At 31.8% G+C, this 12,625-nt stretch overlaps 1 protein-coding gene across 6 annotated transcripts; it reads right to left on the minus strand.

The window, feature by feature from the left end:
* Window positions 1-3,018: 3,018 nt before the first annotated feature.
* On the minus strand, window positions 3,019-10,276 carry LOC118201249 (uncharacterized). Of its 6 annotated transcripts, none has more exons than XR_015040263.1 (4): window positions 10,139-10,276; window positions 9,373-9,660; window positions 3,405-3,515; window positions 3,019-3,250 (listed from the first exon to the last, which is right to left on the minus strand). XR_015040263.1 is itself a non-coding variant. In XM_085813301.1 (2 exons), exons 1-2 carry the CDS (start codon window positions 8,365-8,367, stop codon window positions 3,248-3,250), a joined length of 2,082 nt encoding a protein of 693 aa, XP_085669427.1. In that variant the 3' UTR covers window positions 3,019-3,247. The 6 variants fall into 6 exon arrangements, 1 of the variants encoding a protein (XP_085669427.1); XR_015040264.1 differs by having other exon boundaries at window positions 3,019-3,267; XR_015040262.1 differs by lacking the exon at window positions 3,405-3,515 and having other exon boundaries at window positions 3,019-3,267; window positions 10,139-10,274.
* Between the last annotated feature and the right edge of the window lie 2,349 nt (window positions 10,277-12,625).

A 12,625-nucleotide genomic window follows, 5' to 3' on the forward strand; every position in this document is an offset into this window, starting at 1 on the left:
TGGAGTGTTATGTTATGTAGGTTATTAAATTATCTGCAGTATCTGAAACCTTTTGGCTGACTGCCAATAACCATCAATATTTTTAATGGGCACTGCTGTTCTTTAGTTTAGTTTTAAAATCTGTTCAGTCCTTTTTTCACTGTCTTACACCGGTAAACTAGGTAGGCGTTCATCTCCACTGGCTGCCAATTCATAGGCCAGTAGTGATCTTCATGGGTACAAGTATTCTTGGATTTAATTTTAAAAAGTATCTAAATTTACTGCGATATCACATATCAGGGATCTTTAACTTGTAGGTCTCTGGCGATGAACAACATTGGCAGGCATCCATGTTCTTCAATATAATTTTAATTAAAAATGCTATTTAAATTTAGTGCACTACTCTGTACTAGTGAATCTGTTTGTTAACAAGTGACAACCAAGCTTTAACTTTTTTTGGATCGAATGTTATAAATTATGTAGGGGCAACCTTTCTCATGGAAACAGCCTCACATTAACTGAAGATTTGGAACATCTATTCACAGACTATGTGGTTTGCTTCTAGCAGTCACTGCACCTAAGGTACAAAAAGTTCTCTTTGATTTCAAAATTTTTTAGAAATCTGATCGTCCAGTGCTTAGTAACTACCATTCTTGGTACAAAATGCATCCATTCTGCACTCCTGCCTTCGGATCTCACGTCCAAAACGTAACACAACTATTATTATGCCTGAATAGAGGATCTAGAAATATCTCTCTGCACATATGAAACTTTTAAATTATTTCAGAATTTTATTAAAGATAACAGTCATGTTCTTAACTGTAGCATTTTTATGAATACAGATAAGAATATAATAATTATATCTATACAAATGTTTCTAGGTTCCCTAATCACATCTGTTTGGCTGTTATGTATAATACAACACTACTTTAAATACCTTATATGGCATTGAACCTATGGTAACGTTTTTAAAAAGTACAAAATCTTTTTTATAGATATATTAAGTTTGTGATGAAGCCACGGTTAATTTTTATACTCCATAAACACAACAACGTGGTTTAACATAGTAAAATCTAAATTTTTTTTGTAGTTTTTTCAACAGTTCACAACAATTTTATTTATATGTAGTAGTATTTTAAAACTGTACTTGGACGTTTCTTGTCTTTACTTACCAGTTTTGAAAATATGGAAAATGTTTGGTATGTACTTGATACTGTATAATGCATTTAATTTGTACCAACAAAACCAATTCTTATTTTTGTTTCGCTCATACCTTGCAAACTTCATAGGATATGTTTCATGTTTTGCAGGTGTAATCTTTGGCATGAAAATACAGTTATATCTTGAACAGATCACTTCCACATACACAAATGATATACCATAACACAAAATATTCTGGTGAAATCCTATCTGAAATGATCTAAATTTTTGTGTCATGTTTCTCAGTATAAATCATACACACCAATACAGAACAGTATCTCGTATCTAAAAAATATTTTTTGGTTCCTTACGTATATCATTACAGTATTCATTTATGAAACCTCTCGTTTTCTAAAAATGCAGGTTTTATTCCATATACTTTTGACACTTTGACGTTTTCAATCCGTAATAGTGCTCAACTAGACCCAATATTTAAAATTGCTTGTTGTAGGCTTTTTACACCCCTATTCTGCATATCACAATATTAGTTGCTGTTATAATCAGTCACATTTATTCATGCTGTGAGAGAAAAACAGCACAGTTCAACATTGATGAAATAATTAACACTTAATTCCAAGAACCATTCCTACTATATTATGATACAAATTTAAGAGATTTATGAATGTGTTAGAATTGTAAAGTTTTCCGTTTAATGAAAACATTAGGAAATGTGACTTCAAATGGTTGCTACAGAATATTACAAGTTTGAATTTAACTGCACACTTTTGCCCAATTCATGCACTATAGAACCTCATTATTTTGGTTTAGTAGATTAATAATTAGATATCAGATTAGCATTAAGTTTTATTTTCTCAGTCATAGAGCATCCAAGAATAGAAATGATAATTAATTTAACACTTCAAAATATACTCATGTGCATGAAAATAACTGTAACTGATGCAAAATGGGAGAAAACATGGTCTTTGTAAAAGCAGTGTTTGTTCTTTAGTTATGAATGTTTAAATCAAATCTGGATTTTATGTATATGCTATTATTATTAAATTTAAATGAAATACATGTATATGCTTAGAGCAAATATTCACTTATTTTTAATGTGTCAAACAATTTATGGATATTAAGAGTTCTGCAGAAAATTCAACTCTTTGAAACCATCCATGCAAATGGAAAACAAAGAAATTTCAGCAAGTACTTCTGTAATGACAGGAAATAATAATAGGCATTATATAACTATTAAGTAACAATAAGACTTATTCTAGAATTAAAATTATTTAATTTCCTGAATGCTTTAATATAAGTCTGGCTACACTCTTCTGTGTGAAAGACCACAAGCCCTTTGCCTGACACACAAACTTTTAAGCCTCCTTATTTTGCAATAAATAGTTAAAAATTAAAAAATGGGCTGTAACTTTAGCACTCATTTTTCATAATTATTATAAGACCAGTATATTCATTTTTTTGATTAGCAGCAAGTTCACTCCTATTTCTTTGTTTTTGAATGTTGAAAAATTAAAATATCTAATTATTGGTAGCTCTTTTGATATTGGAATAGGTGAAAGTTTAATTTGTATACAGCTTTACGTACTGAAACTTAACAAATATGCAAGTACTCTTATTAACCAGGGATTTAAAAAAAAAAAAAAAAAAAAAAAAGTGTCCACATTTCTAAGTGACTATAGTGTTTTTTAATCTTAATCAATGAAAATCAATTGATATCATGGATGATGAAATAAAGAATGAAAATATATTTTATTTAAGAAGAAATTGGGATAATGTATTAGTCAATGTCTTGTAAGAAACACTACTTATATTATGCTTCATAGATATGACTAATTCCTAATATGTGGAGTAATTTTCAGTAAAAAATAATTCAACAATGGATAATTTTTTTCCCAGACTTTATTCAGAATACATAATAATTATTTTACAAAGTTTTTATTCATCTTTTATTTCTGAAAATAAAGACATATCAGATAAAATTCCTTGAATAGAGTATAAATATTATTATTCAACCATATTACTCAAAAATTTATGAGTTTCAGTTTCAGAAAATTCTCCTGGCAGAGCTTGCTCTTGACTTTTAAATACATACCAGATTCCTGCCAATCGTTTACTGAAAAATAAAGAAGACTAAATTCAATTGTGAAACAGCCAAGATCACTGAAAACAATGCACTATTCATTTTGCAAACATAAGCCTGAAATATTAAAAATGATCAGATTGAGATCAGATATGAGATTATTTATGAACAGAAAAATTTGCAGTACTTGCATACTATCCCATTGGCCATGAAAATTGGTGCAGAACCACTAATCATTCCTGAGGAAATCCTTCAGAGTCAATGGGATGAAGTGTTAAGTACAAATTCTCTGATTCCTCTTTAAAAATAAGAGAAAATTTTGGCATGTAGGTCCCCGAGAATGCATTGTTAACATAAAATGAACTATTCTCTATTATCCACAATTGGGGGTATCACCCTGGCCAAAAGGGTTCATTGTTGCCTACTTTAACAATTTTCTCTTATACTACCAAGTTACATACAAACATAAGCATTTTTATTTGTTTATTGGCCATATAACATCATTACAAAATAATGCAAACTAAAAAAAAAAAAAAGTGTTTTTATAGAAACTGTATGGCAACAGATGAATTGCAAAATATTTGTCCATTATACTTTATATTTTTCAAGCATCACCAAAGGAATGGAATGCTGTCCTGAAAAACATTTCTTAATTTAAATTTCTTTAAATATATCAATCACTTAAAATTATATGCTTGTATATCAATTTCCGGAATTCAGTTATATTAACTGGCGTATTTAAACTTTGATTTTTAATCCTCTGATAAGCATAGTAGCATACTAAGACACCACAGCTCATATTATCAGTTTGCAAAATATGTGAAGGACAAATTATTTTCCATTTAGTGCTAGTAGCAAATATTTTAGCTAAAACCTCACACCATGTATGAATTAAAATTTGATACTCTTGCCCACATGATTTATTTTGTGGATCATAAAATTCAAAAACCATATCTGGAATATTTACTATTATTAATATCCAATGACAATTTAAATTTGCAGGGATAAAAAATAATTTCGCTGATTTCAATCTTGTTAGTAATGGATCTTTAATACAAAAATTTGGTTTAGGAATTTGTAAATTAGACTTAACAAAGGCAAAATCTTCATAACTGTTTAATATTTTAAATAAAAAAGCATCAATTATAGTATCATAGAGCCATCCTTTTCGAAAACACGAAGATACAGATTTAAACAAGTGTTCTTCTTCATTACTTATAAAAGGATATGGTGTAATTTCAATATCATGTATTTTTAAACATGATTTGGTCAAATCTTTATTCATTCTAACATTTACTGAAAAGTTTTGCTCTGCTGATGATAAATTTATCTTTTCCTGTGTACAAGGTGGAACATTCTCAGTTAAAATATTATAAATAAATTTTCTAAATTGAAGGGTATCTAAAGGAAGATTTAAGGCTAATTTATTTACATGTTGAAATGCATAACAACAGATGAAGACCCCACAACTGGTTTCATCATTTTGTAAAGCACGCGGTGGACACTGAATATCCCATGAATCGTTAATTTGTAACTCACTGTTAATTACATTAGACCATTTATTAGTTATGTATTTTGGATTGCATGAATTTATTAACGAGTCATATAAATAAAAGGTATTTTTCTTTAAATCTGCTATGATCAGAACCCAATGAGAATCAATGCAAGCAGGAATCAATAAATATTTGAAAGATTTCAAAGAAACAGGAAAAACATTTCCAAGTGATAATGCATCAGATAAGATAAGCTGGGTAATCGAGGAATCAGCAAAAATATATTGATCATCACTTTCTAAAATTTTGTATAAAAATGCATTTATGATTACATCAAATAACCACCCCCTAACAAAATCTGTGCAAGCCGATTTTATAAAAAATTCTTCACTTTTACTGATATAAGAATCTAAAGACTTTAAAGCAATACGATTGATACTATAGCAGCCAATTTGTAAAATTCTTTCAGAAATATCTTCACTAGACTTTAATGGAAGGGAAAATGATTTATTTCGATCAACACTGGTTAAATCACATAGATATTTATCACTGTCATTTAAATCAAATGCTACGGCTTTAAATTTAATTTTCTTTTCCACACATTCATTTATTTCTGGGTCATCTACATTATCATTAAAATCTTGATTCTTATTCTGCTGACATTTCTGTAATTTTCTCTTTTTAGAAGTTTTAAACAATTGTGGGTTAAGTTTTTGATTTGGTGCAACTGGACATGATGCACTTGAAACTGCTCTTGAATTTTCATTCGAGTTTAAAATTCCTCTACATTCTGAAACTAATGAATTTAATGTTGTATGAACACACTTTAACATGACATTTTGGACTTTTGGTTGTCTTATTAATTGCAGTAATTCTTCTACAAGCTTTTCACATGCATTTACTCTCTGTTCAATACTTTGTGGATTGTAATGATTAACAGAATACACATTTATTGATTTCATACTTTCATTGCATTTCTGATTCGATTCAAGATTAATCCCCGAGGGATTAAACACACAATCATTTTGTCTATTAAGGAATGAATGCACTTTATGTATATGTTTGCACAGCAATTTATCTAAGCAATTGCAGTGATACAAGTGACTACACAATGAGACACATGATACTTTAGGGCATCTTATAAAAGCAAAAATCCTGACACGGACAAATTTCAAAAAGACGCTGCACAGTATATATTTTATTTTTTGTCTGAGAACAAACAGTCCAAGAAGTATCAGAGCATTTATTTACATCACTGTCCCTAATTTTTAGTCCTCTCTGATGCCTACTTAAACAAGAAATGGAATTTCTGGGAGATACATTAGTGTATAATTTATAGGTATGATTTAAATATTTATCTTTCTCAATTGTCAGAAGTGTAGAAATTAAAATATCTAATCGTCTATTATGTCTCCGCTTAAAATAAACAGTTTTCAACTGATTGTGAAAAGATTCACAGTACATGTTAGTATCAGTAAATGCATGTGGAAAGTTCCGATAACACAAAGCCCATTCCTCTAATCTATTTTTATAATTTTCAGAAAAATATTCAATAAAATCTCTACTTTTCCTAGAATAGTCATTCAAAAACTTACTTATTTGATCATGAAAAGTGATCTGGTTTCTTTCATGTAATATTTTTATTAATTCTCCTAGCATTTTTTGTCGCACTTCCTTATCTACCACTTTAGAATTTAGTTGCCGGAACCAACTTTGGCGTACGTGCCACGAACATAAAAGATGCTTAACATCTTGACCAAAAACCTTTGAAAATGCAGGATATGTAACTTTGTCATCATCTGTCATTACACAGTTTACATATAAATTTGGTACACGACACTTTAAACTATTAAATAAACAATAAAGAGTGTCAGCATCTAGAAAATTAGTAATAAAATGAGCAACTGGATAGCCACAACCAAATTCATCAGGTACTATAAGATTAAGAAGGTAAAAATCATACTGGTTAGTCTTATGTGTAGAATCGATACATAAAATCTCTGTACAACCTTTTATCATCATTTCTTTCTGTTCACGTGTCTGAAGACCAAGAGCAAACGATACTTTATGATTTGGAAGATTATCTAGATCAGTTGGACCGTACAAAGTTGAATTATTCTGAGGCTTATATAATAACACAGGATTGTATGCTTCACATTTTAAAGTTTCAATGATTGAATTAACAGAAACTGCACCACTACTTGGACGCAATGAATTGTTTAAATATCTAGAATAAGCAGAAATAGTTTTACGGGAGACAAAGCTTTCCTTTACAGGGAAATTATTTCTATTCTCGCGATTTCCTGATCCATCTTGTAAGATATCCCTTATTTTTTGTGGAGGCACAGATAAACGTAAATTTGCTTTTATCAAACATCGCGTACTTTGTTTCAATGGCTGATATTTACAATTTTCAAACTTTTGCTCATGATTATGTTTAGGAAAGTAAAAAACAGAGATTTTATTCATTTCTTCACAAGCCCATATTCTGACTGGACAACATACACTTTTTGAAATTGTACCTTTTTCATTTTTCCAACTAGTTTTTTTTTCAAAATCAGAATAACCTTGCGTGGTAAACTGACAACAATAATAATGATAAGTTTTAGAATTTTTCGTTATTTTAGAAAACTTTCTGAATGAAGTAAATGTCGAGGTTCCTTCCAGTTCTAGCCAATCTTGAAAATAACTCATTGTTTCAAATGAATATTCTTTTAAGTTATTTAAATTATGTTCATCTGCTAAATGCTTATTAAAATTTAAAACACATGTAAAAGACTTATGGCAATCAGGTATGAAGCATACATACAATTTATTAACTTCTGTGCAAAATTTCTTATGTTTAAAAAATGATAATTTGCAAGGATAACATTTATTACAATTTAGACATTTCCGAGGGTAAACAGATGAAAAATTTTGTTTTAAATCAGGTACTTGTTTATTTGAACATTTTTTTTTTTTTTTTTTGTGGTTATAAAATGAATTCTTCGATTTATAAGTTTTCAAGCATATTTCACATTTACGAAGATAAGCCATTTCTATTTTATCACTAATACATTCTTTGATTTCTAATTTTTTAGCACTCAATACATTATCAATGTTTATAAGAATATTACTCTGAGGAGAAGTTATTGAAAGTTTAAAATTTTCAGTTTCAAGTTTTTCTTTGCAATTTTTTTTATGATTATTAAAAGAATTTTTAGTTTTATAGTTTTTTTTACAAATATCACATTTTCTAGGATAAAGCGATGGTGCATTATAGTCAATTTCGGACCCCCCTCCAGTCAGAATAGGACACACAGACTTATTTTTCCTCACTTGACAATTAATTTCACTGCTTTCTACATGATCTTTTAGTAAACAAAATTTATTAAAGTGAAAGAAACTTAGGCCTGAACTACAAGAAGTGCTTTTTCTGGTCATAGAAATGTTCTTTTGCTGCAAAACATAACTAGAGGCAAAGTCAGAGTAAAAATCATCTTTTGTTGTACACAATTTAGGTTGTGAAATATCAAAATTTGTTGGATCATTTTTTAAACTCCCTTTGCCACTAACAGAAGCACAATACAATGGATAACAATCACTGAAAGAAACAGCACTTGCCTGCTGTACACTACAACCAGCAGCAGTGACTGCATTCTTTAGTGATGATCCCATCTAGGCCATTACACTTCTTAGGCGCAAAACAGCTGAAGCAGCATTCTTCAGATGCAAACTGCCACTAACAGTCAAATCCCTCCTTGGACACAAACCATCACCAAAAGCACGAATTGGTTTCTTCTGAAAACTAGCAATTGGGACAGTAGTGTTCGTAGAAGAATTAACAGTGGAACTAGCACTGCTCCTCAGAAAACGGCCAGAACCATGGACTGCAACACGCCTGGAGGAGTCAACATCAGCAAGGATATCATTTCTATGACAGGAGCTGGGAGTGACGTTATTCCTTGAATGCAAGCCAGAAGCAGCATTCTTCGGATGACAGCCAGTACCACGGACACCAACAAGTCTAGAATGACAGTCAACACCGGGAATGACAACATTCTCAGGACTTAGGCCAGGGATAGCAACATTCCTTGGACGCAAATCAGAACCAGAACGAGGGACGGCAGCATTCCTTGGACGTGAACTAAAACCATTGACATACTTAAAATGAGAGCCAACACTACATATGGCAACATTTCTAGGATGACATCTAGGTTTAGTCCCATTCCTTACATGCAAACCAGAACCAGTTGTATGGACAGAAGCGTTCCTTGGGCGAGATCCACCACCATGGCCAGCAATGCAAAGAGACCGAGAGCTAGCATCTGGGTTGGCAACGTTTTTCGGATGTGAGCCAGGGGTGGTATCATTCTGCAGATGCAAACTAAAACCATCTGTGTGGTTAACAGCATTCTTTGAATGAGAGTCACCACCATGGACAACACATTTAAAACGAGATCCAGCACCAGAAATAGCAACCCTTTTCAGCCAAGAGCCAGAAGCAACTTTAGCAGCATTTCTCAAATCAGAATTAGCCTTCTTAGTAGCATCTACAGCACAACCATGCTTTAAAACAGTTGAATAGAGAGGATAAGAAGGGCTTGCAGAAACAAAAGAATCACTCAGAGGTGGAAAATCCAATGTAGTAAATGAAACACAAGGCAATACAAAAGGACTTACCTTTGTAGAAACTGGCTTTGAAGTCAAAACAATCTTGATATTATCCAGGAAAACTGCCGCAAGTTTCTTGTTCCCCAGACGGTTTAGATGTAATCCATCCCTAGCCAATAACTTAGCTCCAAAATGATGAGACGACCTGCAAATAAAAAACGCTTCTCGATTTTGGCAGTACTTTTCAAGTTGAGAATTAATTTCTACAATCTTTCTATTAATTACCTGTAAACGGTTCAAAGCTGCTACTCGCTGATTTAAAGTTGTGAAAAAAATCTTCACCACGTGGTAGGATATCTGAAATGATAACATTGATATTCGGGTTCAAATGTTTAATATACTTAAAGAGGCAATCGTACTTTTTAAGAATATCTTCAACACTGTCATTCGAATTGTTGGTACCAACATGTACCAAAATCAAATGGTATCGATTGTCCAAAAAGGATATCTTACGTCTTAACCTTTCTATCGTTGCACCAGGAAAAGAATGTAAATCTACTTCATAATTCAGAAGATTCGCCGGTAAATATTCATCCAAATATTTAACCATTGAATCTCCAATTATAAGTAATTTCATCTTTTTTGGTTGCATATCGGCAACTACAAATCGAAACACAGATCAATAATTATATATGCTGTAAATAAAATGCAACTATAAATTAAATGAAAATCAAACACTAATCATAAATATAACAAAATACAAATAATTATTAATAGAAAAAAAGAAGATAAATAGCTGAAGGAAAGCGAGAAGAATGGCGCAAAAAATACACACCTCACACTCGCTAATTAACACGTGAACTAAATTAGCGCCAATTCTTGACCTCGCGGAAAAATTTACGGGAAAAAAATAACGCCAAATGCTCGCCAAGCTTTGTTGCCAACGGAGATATCAAAGGTACATATCCGGTGATGACGTAGAACACACTTCCGGGTTCCGATTTGCGGAATTCTGTAAAACTCTTCTATTTAACGTAGCCGTGTGGGCTGTGTCTACCCGTACGACGTCGGACGGCTAGCTCAAACATGGTAAAAATGCTAAACGTACGACTAGTTGCGCAGAAACGCTTTCATGATTTCTGCGCAATCTGACAAGTCGTGAAGAGATGTTTGTTTACATTTGTGTTGATTATCGAAAGGGTGAATTGCTTTTCCGTGTAGCGCTAGAATGTCAAGAAAAAGTTATTTTTTATTTCGTTTGATGACTAATTACTACCATTCTTTGATAGATATCTAAAACTTAATATAAAATAAAGAACTTTAAATATATCTGAATATTGTTCTTGTTTTAAATTGCTAATGTTTGACCATTTTATACAGATACGGAGTTTACACAAATAATCAGAATTTCTTGAAATTCTTATCAACAGATTTAGATAAATCATGCATGCAAGCAGTAAAATCACATTCTTATGAAACGGAATTGAAAAATCATCTTAAAACCTTGTGTAACTTTTCTGTCATGCGTAGCTAAATATTTCTATAAAATTGCATACAGAAGTATTTATATACATAAAGAGTGTGTTCAGGAGATTAATTCAGAAATGTATGTACGGATGTAGGTGTTCATGTAGCACATGTATATATGTGTACATATGTTTGTGTGTATGTGCACACACCTGTACGCACATACATACAGATACACATGCATGCATACATTTTTTAATCCGGTCTCGAAAAATGTCTTGCTGAAAAACAATGTAAACAAACCACCCAGCTCCTTAAAAAAAAGTTTAGAAATTTTTTATCATAATTTTGGTTTCTACAGCAAACTTTTGTGTGTGGGTTTGGGTGCCCCTTGTTTATTGGCGATTCTTTTTTGACGCCAAGATCGGCGCCAGGAAGTCACAATTTCAAGATGGCCGCTACACAAAACCAAAATAAGAAGTCGAAGAATTGCATGAGATCTGTGTCCATGTACATCGATCTGTTTTTACTTAAAAAAATCCTAGAATTGCACAAACTAGGCATTGCGCACTGCCTTATATGTCCATGTACACATCAATCTATATCATTTAAATAAAATTGGGAAGCTAAAACAAACTATCGTGGTAACCAGAAGTGAGGCTTCATCGCCAAATTTTTTTTTAAAATGTCGCCAATCGAAGGGGCACCCAATTCTACACTAAAGCTGTTTTAAACTCTTATAAGAAGGCTGGAGAAACACCTTATATAGTCCCGCTTTTAAAGGGCGACTGGGGATTAGGGGACCCAATCGCAAAATCATGATGCTAGAGAAACATCAACAACCACCTTTGTTTTTAGTTCGGACGCCACTGTAGATTTATTAGGCTATTTCGAAATGGATAAGAGAAAAATGTGCAGTACCCTGCGAGAACAATATATATAGTCTCTGCGTATGCTATATGGGAACTTAAGGAATATTAAATATGAGTATTTGTGTAAATTTGCTCATATACCTTATCTGTCTACGATGTTATAGCGTTATGAATTTTAAATTGTTTATATCAAAGCGAACTTACGTTTGATATATTTGAGACCGTGAAGTGAAAGTTAAAAAATGAAAAGTCGAATTTTAAATTATTCATTTGTGAATTTTAATAAATCAATTTTTTTATCATTTTGAACCTGATTCATTCACCAGTTTTCTAACTGCACTCCAAATGAAGCAAATTCTGTGGACATGCAATCATATTTTATAACTCTTTTGCATTTTAACTGAGTAACATCTAGCTCATTTTGATTCAAAAAGTCGATTTAAGGAAAAAAATGTAGCTTTCGAAGTCAGCCGGCCAAGTCAAGGTTTTATCTGAGAATGGCAGGAAACGTATAAAATTATAGACTACACTATATTTCATAAAATAACTTTTTTAAAACGTCAAAAGACACTAGTGACAGTATTGATTTATGGACCGCAAGAAAAAGTTCAAATCATCATCAGACTGCAGAATGAAATATACAAATACTTCTTCTGTTTTTGAAACAAAAAAGAAATCACTTGATGACAAGGTCTGGTGAACATTGTGCATAGGGTATAAGCTGAAATTCTCATTCCTGGAACAGCAATCTGGCAAATTTTAGTCTTGTATGCTGCAGCGTTTTTATGCAAAGCAGCATTTTACTGCTGAATTTGCTACACAGTTTTATAGTTAATAGGAATTGTATTGGATTATTACGTCAAAAAAATGTGAGAACTGTGAGAAAGAATGTCTAAGAGAAGATATGCCTTTTCAAAGGAACAATATCAGGGAAACTGGCTCTGATTCACTTTATACATGAGGAAAAGAGCAAAATCTCCTCT

This window comes from Stegodyphus dumicola, chromosome 3 (genome assembly GCF_044657685.1).
Source record: "Stegodyphus dumicola isolate Sdum_Otavi_A_Nest chromosome 3, ASM4465768v1".
NCBI lineage: Eukaryota > Metazoa > Arthropoda > Arachnida > Araneae > Eresidae > Stegodyphus > Stegodyphus dumicola.

What these genes read in the sequence shown, in the direction of transcription:
- LOC118201249 (XM_085813301.1), bottom strand. Translation starts at nt 8,367, where the DNA reads ATGGGATCATCACTAAAGAATGCAGTCACTGCTGCTGGTTGTAGTGTA. An exon ending in CACTTTTCATGATCAAATAA is followed by an intron (nt 3,268 to 6,305) that starts GTAAGTTTTTGA and finishes AATTGAATTTAG; the next exon opens with TCTTCTTTATTTTTCAGTAA.